This window comes from Lepidochelys kempii, chromosome 23, assembly GCF_965140285.1.
Source record: "Lepidochelys kempii isolate rLepKem1 chromosome 23, rLepKem1.hap1, whole genome shotgun sequence".
Classification (NCBI taxonomy): Eukaryota; Metazoa; Chordata; order Testudines; family Cheloniidae; genus Lepidochelys; species Lepidochelys kempii.
Window position 1 is genome coordinate 15,270,635 of NC_136402.1, and position 25,635 is coordinate 15,296,269.

At 59.0% G+C, this 25,635-nt stretch overlaps 1 protein-coding gene across 1 annotated transcript; it reads right to left on the reverse strand.

Moving 5' to 3' along the window:
• Positions 1 to 268: 268 nt before the first annotated feature.
• On the reverse strand, positions 269 to 25,142 carry GRIN2D (glutamate ionotropic receptor NMDA type subunit 2D). The gene is made up of 13 exons (XM_073321985.2): positions 24,978 to 25,142; positions 13,354 to 13,784; positions 11,267 to 11,859; positions 10,552 to 10,666; positions 9,741 to 9,952; positions 9,174 to 9,342; positions 8,556 to 8,709; positions 7,486 to 7,611; positions 7,106 to 7,335; positions 6,196 to 6,356; positions 5,454 to 5,641; positions 5,100 to 5,332; positions 269 to 2,738 (listed from the first exon to the last, which is right to left on the reverse strand). Exons 2-13 carry the CDS (start codon positions 13,759 to 13,761, stop codon positions 1,242 to 1,244), a joined length of 4,086 nt encoding a protein of 1,361 aa, XP_073178086.1. The 5' UTR covers positions 13,762 to 13,784; positions 24,978 to 25,142; the 3' UTR covers positions 269 to 1,241.
• Between the last annotated feature and the right edge of the window lie 493 nt (positions 25,143 to 25,635).

The window sequence follows — 25,635 nt, forward strand, 5'->3', positions numbered from 1 at the left end:
GAGGGAACGTGCGAGGGATCGATAGGTAGAGAGGGGTGTGGGGGTGGATACAGGGGTTTTGGGGGGTGGGATGGATTGAAAACGAGGTACATGGGGGACAGATGGAAGATGAGAGAGAAGAAAAAAGTGACTAACGAGGCAGAAGGTGAAAAGCTGAAAACCAAGGAAAGGGAAATGAAATGAAAAGGCCGGAGAGAAAGACGGGGGGGGGGGGTCAGTGAAAAAGATGCCAGTGAAGAAGGACAAGGGGGGAGCGCCGGGGGAGGAGGCGGACGGGGGTGGTGGAAATCACAGTTTCAGTTTTGCAGGTGTTTAAATCACAGTTTCGTCTCCCCCGAAAAATAGAGATTTTAAAAAGGTGAAACAGCTACTCCCGGTTGTGTATTGAAAGGGGGGGACCCCACAGCACCCCCCCACGGCCCACACATGGTGAAGTCCTGGCCAGGCTCCCCGCGACATTTTCCCCTGTGGGGAGGGGAAGTCTCCAAACAGCCCCCCCACCTGCCACAGATGGGATGTTTTACTTCCACACCGGCCCCCACCTTTGAGATCCCACTGCCCTGGATCGTGTCCCCCCCGATACAATGAGAGAGCCCTTTGGAGACAAGACAGGGCCGGGTGGGGGGCAGCGTGGCCATGTGGCTGATAACCCCCTCCCCCAGCCAGCTCCCTGGTGGATGGATCCAGCCCATCCCCCTCCAGCTGCACTGTGGGGCTGGGCGGGGGGACGGACATCACCCCCCCCCCCCCGCTCAATGGGTCCTGCCCCAGCTCTCGCCAGTTTCTGTTACCAGGGGCAGCCGCCCCACACATAGCCGGGCCGCCTCCCCCACCCCCCGCTTCTGCAGGGTCCAGATCCGCGGCATGACAGCTGGGTCCATCTCGGCCTGGATCAGTGGTACCGGGGGCCACCCTCGTCCCGGTTCCCGTGGCCGGCTCCCATCTCTCTCCAGGGTCCGTGGCAGGCTCCGTCTCTCCGTGTGTCGGTGGGCCCAGGCGTGGCACCGCCCCCCGTGGCAGCGTCGCGACCGTGGCCTGTGACCCACCCCCCCGCCTCACCGTAGGTCCTTGGCACTGGCGGGAGCTAAACCGTCCCCCTGGGTCTGCGGTGGCCGCCGTGGCATGAGCCGCTGTGGCCCTGTCCCCACAGCCGTGGTATCAGCCGCCATGGCCCAGTCCCCCCCCAGGTCCGCCGCAGCGCCCACGTCCCACATCCCCTGCCCCCCGCGGCCATGGCTGGGTCATACCTCCGACTCAAGGCTGGAGAAGTGGGCGGAGCCGCGGCGGGCGAAGAGCTCCCCGCTGCGGCTGAGGCGGGGCGGGAGGCACTCGGGCGGGGAGAAGCCGAGGCGGTGGGGGGCCAGGCCACAGCGCACCAGGTGGCAGGAGCTCAGGTCCTCCAGGCTGCGGGAAGTGGGGTGCAGGAGGGAGCTGGCCGGGCCCAGCTCGCAGGAATGGTGGTGATGGCAGCACCGGCAGGGGCCGGGGTGGTGCCGGGGTGCCAGGCAGCCGTAGGGGCCGCAGAGGCGGTGTTCCCAGTCCAGCCAGCGCTCCAGCCGCTCCTCGGAGCGGCTGAAGTAGCCCCGGGCCTCCTTGCGGCAGGGCGGGGTCGGGGGAGGCAGCAGCTCCAGGCTGGCACAGTGCTGGCAAAGCCGGTGGCACGAGCGGCAGGGGGCCAGCTTGTCAGCCGACCAGTAGCGCACAGGCTTGTGGGGGGCGAAGAGTGGGGGCTCCCGGGAGGGGTAGGTGCAGAAGAAATCAGGGCCCGCGTACCAGCAGCTGTGCCCATCAGCCGGGGGCGCCCCGGCCGGGGGGGAGGCCTCTGGGCACGGCCCGTCCCGCTCGCATGGCTCCGAGTCGGAGTCCGAGAGCTCCACGTAGCGGCTCTGGCTGGGGAAGCCGGCGGGCGGCAGGCGGGAGCGGCTGCGGCAGACGTGGGACCTGCCTGCCGGGCAGGTGGGCCGCAGCAAGGGCTGGCTCTCGCTGTCCCGCGGCTCCTCGGGGCGCCGGTAGCGCCGCTCCCGCCCGCAGGGCGCTGCCCCCAGGGGCGGGCTGCGCTCGTCTTCGTAGGAGAGCCGGGTGTAGCCGTAACGCCCCGGCTCCTGGGCCGGCCGGCCGCACTCCGCCTCGCAGGGGCCCTTGGCGGCGTAGCCACCGCCCAGCCCCCCGCCACCGTGTTTCTTGGCCTCTGGTGTCCGGCTCCCGGCCTTGCCCGCCTGGAAACTTTCATACAGTCCCCGCAGCGACTTCCTCTGCCAGGCCGAGGCGCCCGGGTCGGGACCCTCCTTCTCCCGCACGATGGCGAAGTAGGACGGGGGGTTCTCCAGGCTCCGGAGGGGCGGGGAGAGCTGGCATGGCCCCAGCTTCTTGGCCTGGGCCCCGCCGCTGGCCCCCAGGTGGTCCGACAGCCCCTCGGGCTCAATGGGGCCGTAGAAGCGGTGGAAGCCCTCAGCGAAGGCGTTCTGGAGGCCATGGCGCTGCGGGGGTGCCTTGGGGGGCTCCGAGGGGGCGGGCGGGGGGTACAGGTCCTTGTAGCAGTTGGGGCTGCGGGCATGGCGCCAGCGCTCCACGATGCGCCGGTCCCGGGGCAGGAAGCTGCTGCAGGGCAGGGGCGGGGCAGGGGGGCTGGGCAAGGCCGTGGCCCCCCCGCGCTGCGGGGGGTAGCTGTGGTTCAGGATGGGCAGCTGCTGATGGTCCTGCAGCTTGGGGTCCTCGCTGGTGCAGCAGCTGTACATGCCCTGGAGGTGGGGGAGAGAAGACGTGAGGCAGGGGGTGGGACCAATAATGCACCTGCTCCGCCAGGAGGGAGCGCTATAACCAGTGTGTCATGGGGGAACCACTAACGCCACCTCCTCTGGGCTGTGGGAGTGCTGTTGCTGCAACACCCAGGCAGCACGCACTATCAGGGGAGCCATTATCACAGTGACACCACTGCAGTGTATGCTAAGGGGGACCATTATTACAGGGACACCGCTGCAGCAAGCGGGGACCATTATTACAGGGACACTGCTGCAGCAAGGGGGGGACCATTATTACAGGGACACCGCTGCAGCAAGGGGGGACCATTATTACAATGACAATGCTGCAGCAAGGGGGGGACCATTATTACAGGGGCACTGCTGCAGCAAGGGGGGGACCATTATTACAGGGGCACTGCTGCAGCAAGGGGGGACCATTGTTGCAGGACTCCAGGATGGGTGGCTGGAGGGAGGGAGGTGAGATGCAGCAGTGTGGGTGTGGGGGAATGATGGGGGCGGGGATGGAAGGAGGACCAGCAGCAGATGGGGGGATGAATGGGGCAGGCAGAGGATGGGGGCAGATGTAGGACAGGTGGAAGATGGGGGGCGGGCAGATGATGGGGGTTGGGCAGTAGACACGGGGACAGAGGTGTGCCTGCAGGTGGGTGGATGCAGGTATGCAGGGGGACAGAGGGAGGGGCACCAGTGGGAGGGATGGACACAGAGGGAGGGGCGCCAGCAGTTGGACACAGAGGGAGGGGCACTGGCGGGTGAGATGTAGAGGGAGGGGCGCAGGCGGCGGGACAGAGGCAGAGGGAGGGGCGCCGGCGGGCAGCAGAGGGACGCAGAGGGAGGGGTGCTGGCGGGCGGAATGGAGGCAGAGGGAGGGGCGCCGATGGGCAGGACAGAGGCAGAGGGAGGGGCGCCGGCGGCCGGGCGGGATGCAGAGGGAGGGGCGCAGGCAGCGGGATGGAGGCAGAGGGAGGGGCGCAGGCGACGGGATGGAGGCAGAGGGAGGGGCGCCGGCGGGCGAGACAGAGGGAGGGGTGCCGGCGGGCAGCAGAGGGACGCAGAGGGAGGGGCTCCGTGGCCGGGCGGGATGCAGAGGGAGGGGCAGTGGCGGGTGGGAGGGGCACTGGTGGGCAGGATGGAGGCAGAGGGAGGGGCGTCAGCGGGTAGGATGGACGTGGATGGCTGGATGAAGAGGGAGGGGCACTGGTGGGCGGGAGGGGCGCTGGCGGGCAGGATGGAGGCAGAGGGAGGGGTGCTGGCGGGCGGGATGGACGCAGAGGGAGGGGCGCCGGCAGCCAGGCGAGATGCAGAGGGAGGGGTGCTGGCGGGCGGGATGGAGGCAGAGGGAGGGGCGCCAATGGGCAGGACAGAGGCAGAGGGAGGGGCGCCGGCGGGCAGCAGAGGGACGCAGAGGGAAGGGCGCCGGCGGCCGGGTGGGATGCAGAGGGAGGGGTGCCGGCGGCCGGGCGGGATGCAGAGGGAGGGGCGCAGGCGGCGGGATGGAGGCAGAGGGAGGGGCGCCGGCGGGCGAGACAGAGGCAGAGGGAGGGGTGCCGGCGGGCGAGACAGAGGGAGGGGTGCTGGCGGGCAGCAGAGGGACGCAGAGGGAGGGGCTCCGTGGCCGGGCGGGATGCAGAGGGAGGGGCAGTGGCGGGCGGGAGGGGCACTGGTGGGCAGGATGGAGGCAGAGGGAGGGGCGTCAGCGGGCAGGATGGACGTGGGTGGCGGGATGAAGAGGGAGGGGCGCTGGTGGGCGGGAGGGGCGCTGGCGGGCAGGATGGAGGCAGAGGGAGGGGTGCTGGCGGGCGGGATGGACGTGGAGGGAGGGGCGGGCGGGACACAGAGGGAGGGGCGCTGGTGGGTGGGACGAGTGCTGGCGGGCGGGATGGAGGCAGAGGGAGGGGCGCCGGCGGGGCGGGACAGACGCGGAGGGCAGGGCGGGCGGGACGCGGGGGGGGGCGCTGGTGGCCTGGACGGGTGCTGGCGGGCGGGATGGAGGCGGAGGGAGGGGCGCCGGCGGGCGGGATGGAAGCGGAGGGAGGGGCACCGGCGGGCAGCCGAGGGACGCAGAGGGAGGGGCGCCGGCGGGGCGGGGCAGGACGGACGCGGAGGGCAGGGCGGGCGGGACGCGGGGGGGGGCGCTGGTGGCCCTGACGGGTGCCGGCGGGCAGGATGGAGGCGGAGGGAGGGGCGCCGGCGGGCGGGATGGAGGCGGAGGGAGGGGCGCCGGTGGGCAGCCGAGGGACGCAGAGGGAAGGGCGCCGGCGGGGCGGGACGGACGCGGAGGGCGGGGGCGGGCGGGACACGGGGGAAGGGCGCCGGCGGGCAGACCGGCAGCGCCCCCCTCACCCGGCTGAAGGCCAGCAGGAAGTCCAGGCGCCCGGTGTGCCGCATGCAGTGACGCAGCTTCCAGTAGATGAGGTGCTCCCAGGCGAAGACCAGCAGGCTCAGCCCCATGGCCACCAGCAGCATGTAGAAGACGCCCGCCATGTTGTCGATGTCCAGCTTGCTGCTCATCACCTCAATCTTGTCGTTGTGGCAGATCCCCGAGAGCCAGAGCCGCTCCAGCATCTCGATCTCGTCTGCAAGGCAGCAGGCAGGCATGGGACCCGGGCGTCTGGGCACCCAGACCCCCCCCCCACACTCTACCCACTCGCCCCCACTCCCCTCCCAGCGCGGGCGGAGACCCCAGGCGTCGTGTACCGTCGCCCAGGAACTGCAGCAGCGCCAGGTCGATGGGGCGCTTCCAGCGGGAGCCCTTCTGCAGGGCGATGCCGTAGCCGGTGGTGGCGAAGACCTTCCCGCTGCCGATGGTCACCAGCTTGCAGCCCTCGTCCTTCCGCGCCATGTAGTTCAGCACGGCCGCGTCGTAGATGAAGGCGTCCAGCTTCCTGGGGGACAGCGGGGGGGGGGCGGGGTTAGAGGTGTGGGGCAGGGTAACACCGTTCTAACCCCATCTGCCCCCCCAGCCCCACCCCACTTCCCCCCACTGAGCCCTTCACCTCTTCTGCCCGTGGCCCCGCCCTCTTCCCCATCTCCCTCCGGCCCGACCCCCTTCTACTAGCCCTGCCCCATCTCCCTCCAGCCCCACCCCCTTCCCATCTCCCTCTGGCCCCAACCCCTCCTGGCCCTACCCCCTTCCCATCTCCCTCCAGCCCCAACCCTACCCAACCTCCCTCCAGCTCCACCCCCTTCCCTTCGTCCTCCAGCCTGACCCCCTCCTCCTGGCCCCACCCCATCTCCCGCTGGCCCCGGCCCCAACCCCTCCTGGCCCTGCCCCACCTCTCTCCAGCCCTGCCCCCTTCCCATCTCCCTCCGGCCCTGCCCCCTCCTCCTGGCACTGCCCCATCTGCCTCTGGCCCTGCCCCCTTGTCCTGGCCCTGCCCCACCTCCCTCCGGCCCTGCCCCTCCTGCCCTCGCCCGTCCTCCTGGCCCTGCCCCTCACCCCGACTTGAGGTGCTGCAGGGCGTCCTCCACACTACGCTGGTTGTACTTCACCATGTACGTGTGCATGTCGGGGTAGTTGCTGCGGATGTTCTTCTCCGTGCTGCCGTTGGGCACGGTGCCAAACTTGAGCGGCGGGTACTGGTCCTGCGGCTTCTGGAACTGGGGGGGCAGCGATTAGTTACCCCCCGCAGGGGTCAGTTACCCCCCATCGCGTGTCCCTGTCCCGCCCCCTCCCAGGAGTGAGGGGTCTGTCTAGACTGTGTCTAGGGCAATCAGCCGGGCTGAGCCATACAGGATCTACCGTGACCCACGGATCAGCTGGGCCAAGCCGTACGGGATCTACCGCGACCCACGGATCCCTGGGCCGAGCCGGACAGGATCTACCATGATCCACGGATCAGCTGGAACCAGTCATACTGGATCTACCGCGACCCATAGATCAGCTGGATCTAGTGACACTGCTCTATTGTGATCCATGGATCAATGAGATGATCAAGCTAGACTGGATCTAGCAGGATCTACTGTCTGACAAACTAGATCGGATCTATGGAGATCTATGAAGTGACTGGATCTCATGAGACTGGCTATACTGTGATCCACTGATCAACTGGATCAGTCTAGATCAGCTCTGTTGAGATCCATGGACCCACTGGTCCTGTGGTCTAGCGAGACCGGTGGGTTGTTTGGATCTGTCTGGATTGGCTCTATTGAGATCCAGGGATCGAGTGGATCTGTCTAGATGGGATCTGTCATGCCCGAGGCCTGTATTGAACCCAGCAAGATCCCTGGATCGACGCAGGCTGGATCTGGAAGTGTCCAGGGATTGATTGCACCCGGCTCCCAGCGGCAGGGGAGGGGTGGCCTGTGGGAACAGAGATCGGGGGGGCAGCAGAAAGGGAGAGCCTCACCTTGCGGTCGCTCAGCCCCGACACCGTGTCCACGTACTCCTCCTGGATCATGAAGGCGGCCAGGTTGGCCGTGTAGCTGGCGAGGAAGATGACGGCGAAGAAAGCCCAGATCAGTACCATGATCTTGCTGGTGGTGCCCTTGGGGTTCTCCACCGGCACCGAGTTGTTGAAGACCAGAGCCCAGAGCAGCCAGATGGACTTGCCAATGGTGAACTTGGAGCCCCCCGTGCCTGCAAAGCAACATGGGAAAGGTCAGCCCACACAGCACCTCTGCGCCCCACCCCGCCCCGCCCCAGGCAGCCTTGCTTGCACTCCTCACTCCTGATCCGCAGCCCCCTGCTGTCCCCAGGCGGAGCGGCATGGGTGAGGGTGGGACTCACGTTTCCCAGCTGCCAGGCTGCGGTTATAACCCACGGGGCTGAAGTACTCGAAGATGAAGACGGTGACGGCCACCACGGTCAGACACATGACGAACATCATCACCCAGACAGCTGGGCTGTAGGGCTCTGCGGGGGGAAGGGACAGTCAGTGCTTGGACGCCTGGGTTCTATGCACAGCTCTGGGAGGGGATTGGTGGTGAGAAGTTAGAGCAGAGAGGGCTGGGAGCCAGGACTCCTAGGTTCTCTCCTGGGGGGCCTAGTGGTTAGGAAAATGGGGGTGCTGCTGGGTGCTGCTATTCATAGATACTAAGGTCAGAAGGGACCATTATGATCATCTAGTCCGACTTCCTACACAACGCAGGCCACAGAATCTCACCCACCCACTCCTGCGAAAAATCTTTCACCTATGTCTGAGCTATTGAAGTCCTCAAATCACCGTTTAAAGACTTCAAGGAGCAGAGAATCTGCCAGCAAGTGACCTGTGCCCCATGCTGCAGAGGAAGGCGAAAAAACCCCCAGGGCCTCTTCCAATCTGCCCTGGAGGAAAATTCCTTCCCGACCCCAAATATGGCGATCAGCTAAACCCTGAGCATATGGGCAAAATTCACCAGCCAGATACTACAGAAAATTCTTTCCTGGGTACTCAGATCCCACCCCATCTAATATCCCATCACAGGCCATTAGGTCTATTTACCATGAATATTTAAAGATCAATTAATTACCAAAATCATGTTATCCCATCATACCATCTCCTCCATAAACTTATTGAGTTTAAGCTTAAAGCCAGATAGATCTTTTGCCCTCACTGCTTCCCTTGAAAGGCTATTCCAAAACTTCACTCCTCTGATGGTTAGAAACCTTCGTCTAATTTCAAGTCTAAACTTCCCAATGACCTTCCTGGGTTCTCTCCCCAGCTCTGGATGGGGAGGGGCTCTAGTGGTTAGAGCAAGGTGGGGGCTGGGAGCTAGGACTCCTGGGTTCTATTCCCCGCAACCGCCTTGCTGGCAGAGGCTGGGGCCAGAGTCCCCAGGAGCTCCCCACAACGCCCCCTGGTGGCAGTGGGCGCTGACCCAGGAAGGCGGAGGGCGAGACGGTCCCGTTGCTCCGCGAGACCATGACGCTGATGCCCGTCTCAACGAAGGGCACGGAGAAGTCGATGATCTCGGAGCGTTCCTCATTGATAGTCAGGGAGCCGATGGCCATGTCTGCACGCAGGTAAAACACCTGGGGGGAGACCGAGGGGGAGGAGTCAGCGAGGGGGCAGAGCCTTCAGAAGGACTTTCTCCCTTCCCCATGCAATGCTGGGCAGTCTTACCCAGTAACCCAGCTGTGCAGTTCAGGGGGGCTACGGTGGGACCCCAAAGTGAGCAGGGTATTTCTGGGAAGGATTTGAAGGGGGGGAATTAACCAGGTGAGATCTGGGCGGGGGGGTCTTTGAAAGAAACCCCCAACCTGCCCAGGGATTTCTGGAGGGAGGCAGAGAAATTGGGGATCCCCAAGAAGGGGAAAAGTGGCACCAACCTATGGAGGCTGGGAGCCAGGACTCCTGGGTTCTCCCCCAGCTCGGGGAGGGGAGTGGGATCTGGTGGTTAGCAGAAGTGGGGCTGGGAGCCAGGACTCCTGGGTTCTCTCCCTGGCTCAGGGAGGTGAGTGCAGTGCTGCAGTGGCTGGAGGCAGAGGTGTCTCACCTCTCCGATCATGCCGTTCCAGACCCCGTCAATCTTTTTGCCATGCTTGCCGTTGGTGACCAGGTAGAGGTCGTAGGTGAAGCCCACGGTCTTAGCCAGGCGCTTGAGAATGTCGATGCAGAACCCTTTGCAGCATTTCTTCTCGAAGAGCAGCGGGTCCATGGGGTGGCTGGGGGGGAGCAAAACAGAAATGGGGATGGACAGAGAACACAGCTCTGTGAGCAGGCACTGCTGCGGGGAAGCTCACAGCGCCGGGGGCACTGCCATGGGGAAGCTCAGAGCACTGGGTGGAACTCCTCGCCAGGGGCACTGCCACAGGGAAGCTCGCAGCGCTGGGTGGAGCTCCCTGCCAGGGGCACTGCCATGGGGAAGCTCGCAGCACTGGGTGGAACTCCTCCCTGGGGGCATGGCCACAGGGAAGCTTGCAGTGCTGGTGGCACTGCCATGGGGAAGCTCGCAGCACTGGACGGAGCTCCCCACCAGGGGCACTGCCACGGGGAAGCTCACAGCGCAGGGCGGAGCTCCCCGCCAGGGGCACTGCCGTGGGGAAGTTCGCAGTGTGGGTACCTGTCGGTGCGGTTTAGCTGGTTGCGGCAGGGCACCGAGTCCCGGATGCAGGTGCCGGTGGCCGGGTCGATGTTCTCGACGATGACGAAGGGCCGCTCCTCCAGCGTGGCCACCGTCAGGTGCTGGTCGTCATCCACCGGCTGCAGGAACTTGCCGTAGCGCGACCAGACCGGGTACTTCATGCGTAGGATCTGGTGCTCCCAGCTCCCTACCTGTGTGGGGATGGGGTGGGAGGGCTTCACTGCGGGGTGCCTGCCTGGGGCCTGAGCCCCGGTCCCACCAAATTCACCCAGCACCACTGGATACACCCCAGAGTCACCCTTGCCCCCCAAACCTTCCCCCCTAAACTCACTCCTTAAATTCCCCAACCCTGCCAGCCAAATCACCCCTACGCTCCCCAAACCTTCCCCCAAAATCACCCCAATCTCCATGAAACAGCCCCTCCAAACTCACCAACACCCCCCAAACCTGCCTCCCAAATTCACCCCAAAATCTTCCCCTAAAACTCACCCCAATCTCCCTGAACCTGCCCCTCCAAACTCACCCTGACTCCCCCAAAACCTGCGGATCAGACTCAGCCCCCACCCCAGACCAGGCTTGACCCCAAACCCACCTCCAAACCACTGGGCAGAAAGATGGAGGTTGGGAGACATTGTTAGTGGGAGGGGCAGAGAACTGGGGGCATGACATAGATATAGGGTGGAGCTCTGGTAAGGGGTGGGGCAGAGGGATAGGGCAGGGCTCCAGCAGGGGGTGGGGCAAGCCTTCGGCAGGGGGCTGGGCAGACAGGTGGGCAGGGTCAGGTACTCACCACCTCCCAAGTACGCTCCTTGTTCAGGGAGATGACGACCAGTGATGGGTTGATGAGGTAGCCGTCCTCGTTGAAGGAGAAATCCTTTTGCCCCCATGTGATGTTCATGAAATACCTGGCGGTGGGGAGAGAGTTAGGGGGGGACCCAGCACCCCCCAGCTCTGCTGGTGCCCCTCTGTCTTGTTGCCCCACTCAGCCAGGCAGTCCCCTGCCCTGGAGCCAGTGCCCCCTAGAAGGGAAAGGCCCCATGTTCCATTTCCTCTTCTACTCCAGTTTCCAGGGCATTGCAGGTTGTCATGGATCTGTCCCCTCCCCCGTTAGGTTGGTTATGTTGGTTTGGGTTGAGTGTGGTTGGACTGGGTTGGGGCGAATTGGATTGGCGTTGGGCTGGATTCTGCTGATGGGCAGATCTGCCCCAACCACACTCATCAGTACAGGTTGTGGATTTGCTCACCTCCCCTGTTGGGTTGGTTATATTGAGTTGGGTTTGACTGAGATGGATTGGTGTTGAGTTGGGTTGTAGGGGTGGGACTGGGTTAGTTGGGTTGGGATTACACTGATGGGCACCAGATTCCTGTAGATCTGCCCACCCATCCCTCTGAGTTGGTTCTGTTGGCTTGGGGCTGGGGTTGGGTTGAGTTGGGATTGCATTGATGGGCACCACATTCTCACAGCTCTCCATCCCCCACTCCGCCCCCCGCCTCCCTCAACTCACCGGTGGAGGTTCTCATGGATCTGGCTGAGGTTGGGTGACCGGCAGTCATTGTTGAACTCGGGAATGAAGCCGTAGTCCCTGGAGAGTGCCTCAGCGCCCTTGGCAATGATGGCCACCCCGTTCTGGACGCGGTGGTGCAGGTCGTCCCGCCAGCCGGCCGACAACACTGTGAAGAGGCCAACAGGCAGGTGCTCAGGCATGTAGTCAGTGCCACCCAGGTTGGTGCCCACCATGAACCAGATATAGCCAGGTCCAGTGAGGCCGGCATCCCGTGCTGCCTGGAAGATGCTCTCTGCCTCCTCGCGGGAGCAGTAGAGCAGGCGGATCTGGGCAGGGATCTCCCGCAGCTGGCGCTTGACCCGGGAGCCGTCAGGGTCATCAGTCAGGTTGAGAGTCAGGACGCCCCGGTGTTCCCAGCCGATGAAGCTGCTGTCGGTCAGCACCTCAATGTAATCCACAAAGTCCTCATATCCGGGGAAGAGCGTGGTGATGACAGCGAAGGCCGTCCAGTCGTACTCCTCCAGCACCTCGAACATCACCTGCAGCTGCTGCTCTGTCGATGAGCCTAGCTGCAGAAAGGTGGAGCCTTTCTCCTGGACAGGGAGAAAATGGGGAGGTCAGGGGGTGCTCCTCAATCCTGACCTGCAGCTCCTACCATCCCAGCCGTGGGCTTCCCCTTCCCAGCTCTGCCAATGCCCCTCAGTCCTGACCCGCAGCCTACTGCTAGCCTGGCCCTGGGCTGCCCCTCCTCCTGCAGCTCTGTTTATACATCTCAAATCTGAACAGCCTCTGTGCAATTCCACACTTGGGCTTCCACCTACCCCTCCACAGGTCTGCTGATGCCTCTCAATCCAAAGCTGACACATACACTTCCAATGGTGGGCACAGGGGCATGGAGCTGTGGGCTGAGATAATAGGCTGCACTGAGTTAGACTGAGTGTATAGGATTGGGCTGGGTTATGTTGATTGGTTTGGGTTGCATTGGGCTGGGCAGCTTGTGTTGGGTTGGGTCAGGAATGGATGTGTATGCTGTTTTCCATTATGTCGGGATGGGCTGAGTTATGTTGCGTTGGGTTTGTTGGGTTGGGTTAGGGGGGTTTTGTTGCATGCACTCGGTTGAGTTAGGGTTAGGTTGGAGTTGGGTTGAGTTGGAGATATGGGTGAGGTGTGTAGGGATGAGTGTGCAGGCAAATAGGCATTGGTGTGGGGCCTTGCAACCCCCTCCCCTTGATGGCTGAGCCCCTGTTGATACCAGTGTTGGGCATTGAGGTTTGGGTCGAGATGATGAGTCGAGCTGAGTTGCAGTTGGGTTGACTGTGAATGAACTGAGTAGGATTGAGGTTGGTTTGAGGTGGGGTTGGGATGGCTTGGGTGTGGTGAGGTCGGGCTGGAGTTCTGTGTGGTCTGGTTGGGTTGGGGTTGGAAGGGGTTGAATGTGGTTGGGTTGGAATGGGGTTTGGTTGGGTTGAGTGTGGTTGGTTTGGGTTGGTTTAGGGTTGAGTGAGGTCAGGTTGAGTTCAGTGTGGTTGGGTTGGGATGGGTTGGGTTGGGGTTGAGTGTGGTTGGGTTGAGTGTTGGGTTGAGTTGAGTTGAGTGTGGTTGGGATGGGTTGGGTTCAGTTGAGTGGGATGGGGATGGGTTGAGTTTGGTCGGGTTGGGATTGGTTGTGCTGGGGTTGGGTTAAGTATGATTCGGTTGAGGTTGAGTGTGGGCGGGTTGAGTTGACTGTGGTTGAGTTGGGGTTGGGTTGAGTGTGGTTGGGTTGGGGTTGAGTGTGGTCAGGCTGGGTTGGGGTTGTGTTCGGGTTCAGTTGAGTGGGATGGGGTTGAGTTGAGTGTGGTTGGGTTGGGATTGATTGCGTTGGGGTTGGGTTGAGTGTGGTTGGTTTGGGATGGGTTAGGTAGGGGTTGACTATCAGGTTGGGTTGGGGTTGGGGTTGAGTTGAGCGGGATTCCGGTTGGGTTGCGTGGTTTTGTGGGGTGAGTTGAGCATGGTTGGGTTGAGGTTGAGTTGGGCATATGGGTGGGGATTACAGGGATAAATGTGTCGCAAATAGGGGCAGGCTTGGAACCCAGTGACCCACTCACCTTGGGTGTGAGGACGATGGCCGAGCCCCCGTTGATGCCGATGATGGGCACCGAGGTCTGGGCTGAGATGAAGTCCAGGATCTGGGCCACGGCCTCAGTGCGTGTGTCGTCCTCGAAGACCACGCCGTGGATGCGCAGGGAGGAGAGAACGTCACACAGGCGTACGATGAGGCTGCGGGGGTTGGTGTCATTGAGCAGCACCGAGACGGGGTTCACCTCCATGGAGAAGTTGCGGAAGGCAGTGGGGGCGAAGCGGGCACTCTCAGGCGTGTAGGATGAGCCACTGAAGATGATGGCCACGTTGAGCGAGCGCGGCCCGTCTGGGTGCAGATCCAGGAAGGGGCTGGCGCAGGCCAGAGCCAGCACAAAGAGCATCCTAGCAGCGGGGGGCCCAGGGGACAGGCTCATCTCGCAGGGCCTCAGCACTTCCCCTGCATCGGAGGGGGTGATTCCAGGGGAGGGAGCAATGGAAGAGGGGAGGGGTCCGCAGGGGACAGGATAATGGGTGGGGGAGGGGGGAATCAGAGGGAAGGGGAGAGGGAGAAGGGAAGTAAGAGGGTGCATAAAAGGGGATGGGTTGGGAGGGAAGGATCGAGATAGAGGAGGGGAAAACAAGGAAGGAAAGACAGAGTTAGGCTCATGTGACTCTATACAGCATCCCCCACCCTGGGGCGCTGCCTCAAGGGGAAAGGCCCCGTGCCCCATTCCCGGCTCCCCAGAGCCAGCCAGTCCCTGCCTTGGGTGAAGATGGGAGCTGGCGCCCCCCAGAGGGGAAAGACCCTATGTCCCATTCCCTGCCCCTCTGAGCCAGCCAGTCCCTGCCCTGGGGCCAGATGGGAGCCGGCAGAAGGGGCCGGAGAATAGCCGGTTCCTGCTTGACGCCCATCTGCACCAGTCAGAGCCTCAGGCCCAGACACCCCCCCCCCGGCCCCAAAAATGCAGGAGTTCGCTACCTGCCCGGCAGGATCCACAGCCCTGGGCACCAACACCAGGATTCACCCCCCAGTGCCCCCCAAGGAATCTGCCCCGTGTGGACTCCGTCCCTGTCCCCCCCAGTTACAAGCATTCCCAGCAGCACTATGCCAGCATGCACTGGTCACCCCCCAAGAGATGCACCTGGTCTGGGTAAGGGCATGCGAAGTGCCCGCTGCCACACACACGCTTAGCACACTCAGGCTCTCCCACGAACATGCTCACATGCACACACACACACGTGTGCCCATGCCCACAGTGAACACACACAGCGTGTGCACACGCACTAAGTGACAGGGTTCAAAGCACACATTGGAGCCCAGGCTGGATGGGCCCCTGGATCTGAGCCACTGGAGCCCAGGCTGGATCTGATCCTTACACAGAGGGGCCGGGATACTGGGGTAGATGGGCCCGTGGCTCACCCCTGAGCCCAGTGGGAGCAGGCTGCTCTCTGCCTTGCCGGCTGAGCCAGGGCCTGCACTGATGGACGGGCTCCCAGCCTGGCAAGGGCCAGCCCAGCCCCACCCATTGGCCTGAGGGGAGCTGCAGGGAAAAAGACAGAGACAGGCCTTCCCCCGCACTTGGCCCCATTTCCCAAAGGCCCACCTGCTGCCCCTGCCACAATTCCACCCCTCCACATACACCCATGGCGTCCACCTCACTCAGGCTGGGAACCCGACAGCCCACCCCCACCCCAAGAAGCATCCACCTCAGGGGAGACACTGGGACGGGAGCCAGGACTCCTGGGTTCTATCCCTGAGTCTGGGAGGGACATGGGGACAAGTGATTAGTGGGGTGGCTGGAATCCAGGATTCCTGGTTTCTATTCCTGGGTTTGGGAGGGGAGAGGGGTCTAGTGATTGCTGGGGGGGCTGGGATCCAGAACTCCTGGGTTCTATCCCCAGGTCTGGGAGGGGAGAGGGGACCAGTGATTAGAGGTGGGGGGCTGGGATCCAGGATTCCTGGGTTCTATCCCTGGGTCTGGGAGCGAACGGGGGTCTAGTGATCTGAGTTGCTCCCTCTGTGTAAGGTCCAGTTCTATGGCTCTCTGATTCCTCGTGGGAGTGAGGACAGGTGGAGGAGGAAGGCAGAACCCAGGCATCCGGGGATCATTCTTGTCAGCAGCAGAATTGAGGGGAAATTATGTCGGCTCCTGAATATTTCATGTTCATCCCCAGCATGCACACTGTGTCCCCCACATCTCCCGGAAAAGCCCCAGTTCCTTTCTCACCCCCCTCCCTCCGGAGCCAGCCAATCACCCACCCTGGGGCCAGATGGGAGCCAGCACCCCCTGGAGGGGAGAGGCCCCATCTCCCATTCCCCCCATGTTGTCTGGTTAGCAGCATGTTCCTGCTGTCCCACAGCTGGCTCTGGGGGGCGGGAAGGCGCTAACATAAGGTGCTGATTAGCAGAGTAAACTGCCGGCCCTGATTATCCGCCTGGGAATAGAAACACTTTCACTGATTGCCAGCTCCGGAAATTACAGCTCGTAAAGGAAAACAGATTCCATAGATCCCAGGCTTAACCCCCCCAGTGACACCACTGTGCAGAGCCATGGGCCCATCTACCCCGGTATCCCGCCCTCTCCCTGCCATCGCCGACTGGAGCCATGAGCCCATCTACTGTGGTATCCTGCCCCTTCCCTTCCCTGCCCTCCCGATCAGACACATGGCTCACACACAAGTACACATGCATCTCCCCAAAGTACTGGAAGATACACACCAAGCACGCCCCCCCCCCCGGTGAGAAATCTACACCTGAATCCCACCAGATACACACATCCCAAAGGGCTCTGACAGAAAAACACACACACACACACACCCTAAGATACAGACACGCCAGCACACTCCCCTCCCAGAGCCGGGGAGAGAACCTGGCTCCCAGCCTCTCCCACTCTAGCCACTAGCCCCCACTACCCTCCCCTCGCCGGGGAGAGAACTCAGATGTCCTGGTTCCCAGCCCCCCAGCTCTAACCACTAGGCCCCACTCCCCTCCCCAAGCTGGGGAGAGAACCCAGGAGTCCGGCCAATCGAGCCAGCCAGCCAGTCCCGCTCCATGAGCCCTCATAATTCATCTGCCTCTGTGCTCTCTCACCCCCACTTCCCTCCGCTCTCCACCCCTCGCATCCCCCCTTGCCCCCCGCCCCTCTCCTGCGCCTGCTGGAACTGTATTGATTTCCTCTCCCCCCTGGGGCCGCGCTGGCCTCTCTCGCTTTCATTCTTCCCTGTCTCGCTTCATGTCTCAGCAGGAGGGAAACATGGAAACCTACACAGCCCTGGGGTGATGGGACATGCGGCCACCCACCCACAGCCCCTACTGCAGCCCTTCCCAGAGGGGCCACATCCCAGGGCCAGGCGAGCGGTCCCGGATACCCAGCCCCCGGGGCCACCCCAGGAGGGCCACGTCTCAGCATCTGACGAGGGGTCCCCGGATACCCAGCCCCCATGCCCCACCCCAGAGGGCCCACGTCCCAGTGCCGCGCCAGAGGTGCCCAGATACCAGCCCCCGTGCCCCCCCCAGAAGGGCCGCGTCCTGGTGCTGGGCCAGGGGTGTTGAGGACAGAGGCTGTGTCTTTTGTGCAGTAAGAGAGCAAAGAGACTTTTTCTGGTTGCTCTCTCTCTCTCTCTCCCCACTCCCCCTTTTCTATATCTCGATCAAGGGGCTGGTCTTGCTCGCTGCAGCTGGTTCAGCTCGACCATGGTGGAACAGCTAATAGCCGGGCTCTCTGCTTCAACCAGGGCAGGGGAAATTTTCTCATAAATACCTATTAGAGGGTTATTCTGGGAACTAGAGCAGGGGGTGGGGTGGGGGGATTGTGCCAGAGAGCTGCAGAGGGGCGGTGGGGTGGGGAGAGGAAAACACGCAGACAGAGGCCTTGGCGAGATGGGAGAGACAGGTGGAGGGATGGACCAGAGAAGGGGACAGGTGGAGGCACTAAAAGAGGGACAGGCGGAAGGATGGACAGAGACAGGCAGAGGGACGGACAAGGGGACAAGCAGAGGGACAGACAAGGGGACAGAGAGAAGCATGAACAGAGACAGGTGGAGGGATGGACTGAGAGACAGAACGGGATGCAGACAGAGGGCCAGAGAAGGGGACAGCTGGAGGCACTAGAAGAGAGACAGGAGGAAGGATGGACAGAGACAGGTGGAGGGATGGACAACAGGACCAGTGGAGGGACAGACAGAGAGACAGGTGGAGCAATGGACAAGGGACAGGTGAAGAGATGGATGGAGGCTGCCTGTTGCTGAGGTGACTGCAGTGGTGGTGTTTGATGGTGAACAGATACAGTGCTATGTATGGGCTGTAGGATCAGTGTACTGCCTCCCACCTCTGGTCTGAAGTTGCTGTAGGTACAGCATGAAAGGGTACTTGGGGGGGGGGAGTAGTTCTAGTCTACACAGGTGTAGATACAGTGTGACTGTGTATTATAGGGATGTGTAGGTAATAGCCTGAAAATCTGAAGATGTATAAGTACAGTGAGAAAGTGGCTGTATGATGTTGTGTGGGTACAATGTGAAGATGGTAACTGTACTGCATGTGCGTTGCTGGAGCCTGCGAGTGTACTTGTATGGATGAATAACAACAGTGTAAAAATGTAGGTACAGTGTGACTGTGCACTGTTGCGGGTGCGAAGGCACAATCTGTGGGTTTACAGATACAGTCTGAAAATGTATTTAGTTTGGGGTGTAAGTACAGTATGAAGGGATGTAGGTGTCAGTCCAGTGTGAAACTATGTAGCTCCCACTTGAGAGTGCAAAGTTGTGTAGCTACATTATGCAAGTGTGTAGGTATAGCCTGAAAACACACTTATAGGCTGTGTATCAGTAGAGTATTGTGTGTAGCTAGGGATGGTTGTCAGGACAGTGTGGAAAGGTGTGTAGGGATAGCATAAAGGAGTGTAGCTGCAGTGCGAAAGTGTGTAGGCACAGTCTGAGAGGGTATTTAGGAGGGTATGAAGCTCCAGCGTGAGGGTGTTTTTATGACAGTGTATAGGAACAGCATATTCATGAGAGTGTGGAGGTACAGTCTATACATTTGTGTGTCCTTCAGAGCATATGTAGTTACATTTCTCAAGATACTCTCTCTGCACACGAGTGTAACACTACTGGCAGAGTTGTGACATGCAGCGTACATTGGGTGGGATGTCGACTACATGCTGTACTGGCCGTGCGTGCAGATGCATTGTCATTTGCACACAGATTCTGCCCCTAGCTACTGGTGGCTCCTCCAACTGATGTCAACTGGCTGGAACATGCCAAAATCTCCTGAACTTTGCCATGTGAAATTCACACTACTCCCATGCGAAAGCAGGACGCTTGTGGGAAGGTCACCCCATGAGGAAGGGAATGGCTGTTGTGTTCTCTCCAGGTGACAGCCAAACTTGGACGTAATACAGCCGGCTGCGGGGTTCGGTATCCTGCCCCGGGACAGAAACTGCAAAGCCCTATTCAGGGCCCATAGTTCAAATATCAATGGGCTCGGATCCAACTGTGCATGTGTGACTACCTGTTGAGTGTGTGTGTGTGTGTGTGTGAGGGAGAGAGAGAGAGAGAGAGACTGCCTGTCTCTTTCTGGGCTTTGCATCTGACTGTGTGTGCGTTACCATCTGTCTCTGGCTTCTGGGTTTGGCTGTATATTGTGTGACTGCCGGTTGACTGTGTGAGACTGCCAGTCTCTGGGCACTGCGTCTGACTGTGTGTGTATGTCTGTCTGTTTCTGGACTCGGCTTGTGAGAGGGGTATATAGAGTCTGACTGCATGTGCACAAGTCCCTGGTGTCTCTTTTTGAGGGATGTGTGGGCTTCAGCTGTGACTGCGCCTGTCTCTGGGAATTTCCTTGCTGGGGGTTGGAGGACAAGGGCTGGCTCTGACTGTGCATCTGTGCCTGTCTCAGGGATTGGCTTGTGCCAGGATATGTGTGTGCTCTGACTGTGCATGAATGCCTGTTTCTGGGATCTCCTTGGAAGGGGGGGGTGCCTCCCCCCACACTAGCCCTGCCTGTGTCTCTCAGACATTGGGGTAGGGATGGCAGGGGGTTGGAGGACCCAGGAGTCCTGGCGTTTCAGAAGGGGAAGCTGAGGAGACCTCGGCATTGATAGGGACCCAGAAATCCAGGTGCCCCCGGCCAGGGGTGTTCTCTGAGGATAGGACCCAGGAGTCTGGGTGGGTGTCTGAGAAGAAGGGGGGTAACTTTGAGTAGGGGGAGGTCATAGGCTCCAGGAGTCTGGGGGCCCCAGAAAGGGGGTGAGCTCAGAGGCTGGGACTGGGGATTTGCTGGGATGGGGCATGGGGTGCTGCCCATTGGTGCAAAGGAAGAAAGTGTGACGCTGGCAGAGGAGGTGCCAGCTCAGGCCAAGGCCCCCAGGCCTCACTGAACACTGACAAATGTGTGGCTGGAAACCAGCCTGGCTCACCGGTGTGTTCCCAGCGGTAAAACAGGAGACAGATTTCCTAAGAAATGCTTGTAAATTGCTGCCGGCCTTAATCTCACTTATCACACCTGTGTTCCACCTTAACATATTTGTTCTGTAACTCTAAACCTGTTTGCTCTGAAACTGGGACACCCGCCCCCCCCCCACAAGTCAGGAGAGAAATCCCAGTCCACTCCATGAGGCGTTGGCTCCTACCCAGCACAAGAAGGCCAGCAGACGCCAGACAAACCGTTGGGGGGGGGGACAAAAGACTTTGGTGAGGGAGCCCCCAATGCCCACGAAGCAGGGACGTCCCATCACAGCTCTGAACTCCGGGGGGGAGGGAATAAAAATCCCCGAGCAGAAGAAAACAGTGGGGCTGTGCTGCTCAGAGAGGGCCATATTTCTAAGCATAAGCAAGGGATCCCCAGGGTAACTGGCTTGGGTTATTCCTCAAGGAGAGACAGAGCTTGCACATCAGAGCAGCTACTGTCTTGGGCCCGAACACCAGGAGCGGGGGAACCTTCCTAAAGGAGGGTGGGCCACCGGTGCCTGAGCTGTGGCCCCGCCCCCTTCCCCTAAGGCCCCGCCCCATGCACCGCCCCTTCTCCCCAATGCCATGCCCCCTGCTCACTCCTGTCTGCCCCCTCGCCCCTGTCGCTCATCCTGATAAAAAGTGATGAGGCCAGGCCCCCCCGTTCCAGCACCCCTGCCTAGAACTGTACCTTGTGTGTGTGTGTGTGTGTTCACCTGCTTTAACCTTGTCGGTTTCTCTATTTCTTTCCCCTCGTGAATCAATCTTCAGTTAGTTTATTCCAGGATTCTCTACAGGCCTTGTGGTTGGTGTGAGATCTCGGGTGCAATTGACTTGGGGTAAATGACCGGGCCTTGGGGACTGGCAGTAACCTGAATATTGCTGCGAGTTTTGGCATAAGGGACCATCTATCGCAAGGGCGGGCTCACCTGGGCGGCAAGACAGACTGGTGCACCCAGCGGCACTGTTGGTGGCTCCGTGTTACGGCTGTGGTAGGGCCTGAGGCGTTCACACTGGGTATGGGGCTGGCACAATCGAATTATAACACTCACAACCAGTTTGGGGCCTGTGCCCTGTTTCTTGACAGTCAGCCCCGAGGTGCGTACACACGGCTGTGAACTGCTCCAGACTGTGTGACGGAAAGAAAGATGCCCCCAGGGGAAGGGGAGCAGAGATTCTGGGAGGGGAGTGGGGTGTAGAGTGGTTGAAGTGGGTGTGGGTTTCAGGACTCCTGGGTTCAAATCCCAGCTCCCTCTGTGACCTCAAGTGAGACCCTTCCCTTCTGTGTGCCACAGTTTCTCTCACTGCAGAACAGGGAGACTGCCAGCTCCCTGAAGGGACTGAGACATTTCTCCTTTCACCTCCAGACAGGTGGTGATTATTAAAATGACCAGCTGAGAAATCACTCCCATTTTGTCCTGCTGCCACCCATATCCTTCTTGCACCCTGTCCGGGTACACGCTCCTATAGCGACCAGTGATAGGGACTGCCCTGCCCCCACTGAGCCCCCAAGCTCTTGTGTAATGACTGCCATTCTATATGGACTGGCTACCTGACCCAATGCCAGGGACCCAACATAAACCTCTCTAGCATAGGGACTGGTCAATGGACCATTCTGATGGATTGCTCCACCCCCACAGAGCTCCCTGTCTCATAGAGACTGGTTGTATGAACCACTCCAGTGGACTGCTCCACACCCACAGAGACCCTGTCTCATAGAGCCTGGTTATATAGACTGTTCATACACACTGCTCTATCCAAGCCCTTGCATAGAGACTGCCTATCTGTACAGACCACCTACCCGATGCCAAATGCCCGACACTTACCCCTCTAGCATAGCAACTGGTTCAATGGACCACTCACATGGACTGATCCACCTCCATAGACACCCATCACACATAGATACTGGTTATATGGATTGTTCATACACAATGCTCCACCCCCCCACACCCCTTTTATAGAGACCAGTTATATGAACCATTCCACCCACACAAAGTCCACTTCTGCATAGACACTCGTTATATAGACTGCTCATACAGACTGCTCCATCCAAGTCCTTACACAGAGAATGCTTCTCCCTACACACTGGCTATCCAATGCCAGGTACCCAACACAAACCCCCCTAGCACAGAGACTAGTTATACGGACCACTTATATGAATTGCTTCACCCCCATCGAGCCCCCCCTTGTATAGAGATCAGTTATATAGACCACTCCACCCTCATGAAACCTCTCCGTTGCATAGAGGCTGGTTATATGGACCACTCATATGGACTGCTCGACCTGCACAGACCCCATCACTCATAGATACTGGTTATATGGACTGCTCATACAGACTACTCCATCTTCACAGTTCCCCCATGTATAGAGACCAGTTATATGTCTCCAGTTCCCCCATGTATAGAGACCAGTTATATATAGACCACTCCACCCTCACAAAGCCCCTCATTCGCATAGAGACTAGTTATATGGACTGCTCATAGAAACCACTTCTCCCTCACTGCACTCCCCTATAGTAGAGACCACTTATATGGACAACTTAATCTTGCTGGAACCCCTTCTAATATAAAGACTGCTTATATGGTACCGTTCAAGCCCCCCACAGTAGAGACCAGTTATATGGACCAGTTTCATCCAATCTATCTTGGAGATCCTCACAGGATCTCCTAAGGACAGGTTCCACCTTCTCCTACAAACAAGAGGCAGCTTACTTGCATGACAACTGCCTCTAAGGACTGGAGCGTGTATACAGCCCAGCATCTGGACCCAAAGGAAGCCCTGTTTTTCTGCCTCACCCATGCACTGTACCATGGGCTCGCTATGCTTCCTGCTGGGCTGCTTTCCAGCTCTGCTCTGGACAGGATATAGGCACCATTGGGGGTATATGGACCAGTCATGTATGGAAGAAGGTGGGTGAAATACCGAGAACTAAAATAGTGCCCATCTCACGAGGAACAGGTGGCAGGGACCGAGGGAATGCTGTGATCTTAGCTCCCCAAAGCGCCAGCCTCAGGGGTAGGGGGTAACGGCACTGGGGGCCATCTGCCCTTCAGAGAGGAGTTTTTGGAAAGGTGACCGGGATGCCCCGATTCCTGCACCGCCAGGGGTGCCAAATGCTCCTGGAAGAAAAAGGGATCAGCCCCAGAGAATGGGGACAAGACAGTCACATCGCTGGGGGGAAATGGAGCAAGAAAATGTATGGCTTGGGGGTGGGGGGATAGATAGATAGATAGATAGAAGGGGTGTGTGGTGATAGATAGATAGATAGATAGATAGATAGAAGGGGTGTGTGGTGATAGATAGATAGATAGATAGATAGATAGATAGATAGAAGGGGTGTGTGGTGATAGATAGATAGATAGATAGATAGATAGATAGATAGATAGATAGATAGATAGATAGATAGATAGATAGGGTGTGTGGTGATAGATAGATAGATAGATAGATAGATAGATAGATAGATAGATAGATAGATAGATAGATAGATAGATAGATAGGGTGTGTGGTGATAGATAGATAGATAGATAGATAGATAGATAGATAGATAGATAGATAGATAGATAGATAGATAGATAGGGTGTGTGGTGATAGATAGATAGATAGATAGATAGATAGATAGATAGATAGATAGATAGATAGATAGATAGATAGGGTGTGTGGTGATAGATAGATAGATAGATAGATAGATAGATAGATAGATAGATAGATAGATAGATAGATAGATAGGGTGTGTGGTGATAGATAGATAGATAGATAGATAGATAGATAGATAGATAGATAGATAGATAGGGTGTGTGGTGATAGATAGATAGATAGATAGATAGATAGATAGATAGATAGATAGATAGATAGATAGATAGATAGGGTGTGTGGTGATAGATAGATAGATAGATAGATAGATAGATAGATAGATAGATAGATAGATAGATAGATAGATAGGGTGTGTGGTGATAGATAGATAGATAGATAGATAGATAGATAGATAGATAGATAGATAGATAGATAGATAGATAGATAGATAGATAGGGTGTGTGGTGATAGATAGATAGATAGATAGATAGATAGATAGATAGATAGATAGATAGATAGATAGATAGATAGGGTGTGTGGTGATAGATAGATAGATAGATAGATAGATAGATAGATAGATAGATAGATAGGGTGTGTGGTGATAGATAGATAGATAGATAGATAGATAGATAGATAGATAGATAGATAGATAGATAGATAGATAGATAGATAGGGTGTGTGGTGATAGATAGATAGATAGATAGATAGATAGATAGATAGATAGGGTGTGTGGTGATAGATAGATAGATAGATAGATAGATAGATAGATAGATAGATAGATAGATAGATAGATAGATAGGGTGTGTGGTGATAGATAGATAGATAGATAGATAGATAGATAGATAGATAGATAGATAGATAGATAGATAGATAGATAGATAGGGTGTGTGGTGATAGATAGATAGATAGATAGATAGATAGATAGATAGATAGGGTGTGTGGTGATAGATAGATAGATAGATAGATAGATAGATAGGGTGGATGGGGATTGATAGATGGGGTGGATGGGGTGGAGTGTCTGGGGCTGGATAAATAGATATTGAAAGAGAAATTCTCTGTGCTGCTTGACAGCCAAATGATCTCTGCACAGCCACAAGGCACTCACACAGCCCAGCAATGCACAATCCGTCTGTGCCTATTGCACCTGCACAATAACCTCTGTGTGTGTGTCAGGGTGTCTGAGTGTGTGTCTGTCTGTTTGGGCTAGGGTGTCTATTTGTATGTCTGAGTGTGCGTCAGGGTGTCTGTCAGGGTGTGTGTGTGCCGATATGTGTCTGTGTATCAGAGTGTTTGTGTCTGTCTCAGGGTCAGGGTATCTGTGTGCCTCTGTGTGTCAGGGTGTCTGTGTGTGTGTATCAGGGTGGTTCTGTGTGTGTCAGGGTGTGTGTGTCAGGGTGTCTGTGTTTGTGTCAGGGTCAGTGTGTGTCAGGGTGTCTGTGTGTGTATCAGGGTGGTTCTGTGTGTGTCAGGGTCAGGGTGTCTGTGTTTGTGTCAAGGTGTGTGTGTGTGTCAGGGTCAGTGTGCGCCAGGGTGTCTGTGTGTGTGTCAGGGTGGTTTTGTGTGTTTGGCAGGGAGTCTGTCTGGGGGTGTGAGGGTGTCTCAGCCCTAGCCCAGGAGGAAGGGGGAAGCCTCTTACCTTTTCATGACACCTCCGTTGCATAGCAGGGCGGGGAGCTCAGAACCTCTGCAGCAGAGCCGGAGCCGGGCAAAATCCGGAGCGACACCGGCTCCGCAACCCGGGCAGCGGCGGGTTCCTGCCCCCTCCCCGCTTTGTCCTGCCTGGAGAAAACCCAGGCTAAGCCCCCCCGTGGGGAAAGCTCCCAAGAGGCGACATCGTCCCCCCCGTCCCCCCCCACCCCCGGTCTGTCCCTCCTCAAGGTTGCAGCAGCCCCAGCTCCGCCGCCCGGCAGCCGCTACACATGTTGCATCCGAAGTTAGCGCGATGCCAAACGCGTCTGCTTCGGCTCCCGGAGCCCACTCCCCCGCCGCCCCAGCTTCTCCGGCAGGGGGGTCGGAGGGGGCCCCCCCTCTCCTCTCCTCTCCTCCTCCCAGAATGGCCGATCCGCCGGCCCGTGTCTCCTCCCTGCTCGCCCGGACTCCGCTCGGCTGGTTTTTCCCCCCTTCCCCTCGGGTCACCTTTCTCCGTGCGCCCGGGGAGCGCGCAGTGGGGACCGGGGAGGGGGGGGAGCGGGGGGTTTGACTCCTCTAACGCAGAGCTACACCCGCCCCGGCTGGCTGGCGCGCGCACCCCCCCCCCCCCCCCGCACACACACACACACCCGCCTGGGACACAC

Excerpts from the sequence above, each read along its gene's own strand:
- GRIN2D (XM_073321985.2), bottom strand. The coding sequence starts at position 13,761 with ATGAGCCTGTCCCCTGGGCCCCCCGCTGCTAGGATGCTCTTTGTGCTG. Across the intron at positions 6,357-7,105 it reads CGGGGCTGAGCGACCGCAAG|TTCCAGAAGCCGCAGGACCA; the intron begins GTGAGGCTCTCC and ends CTGCCCCCCCAG. Across the intron at positions 5,333-5,453 it reads GCTGCAGTTCCTGGGCGACG|ACGAGATCGAGATGCTGGAG; the intron begins GTACACGACGCC and ends GCTGCCTTGCAG.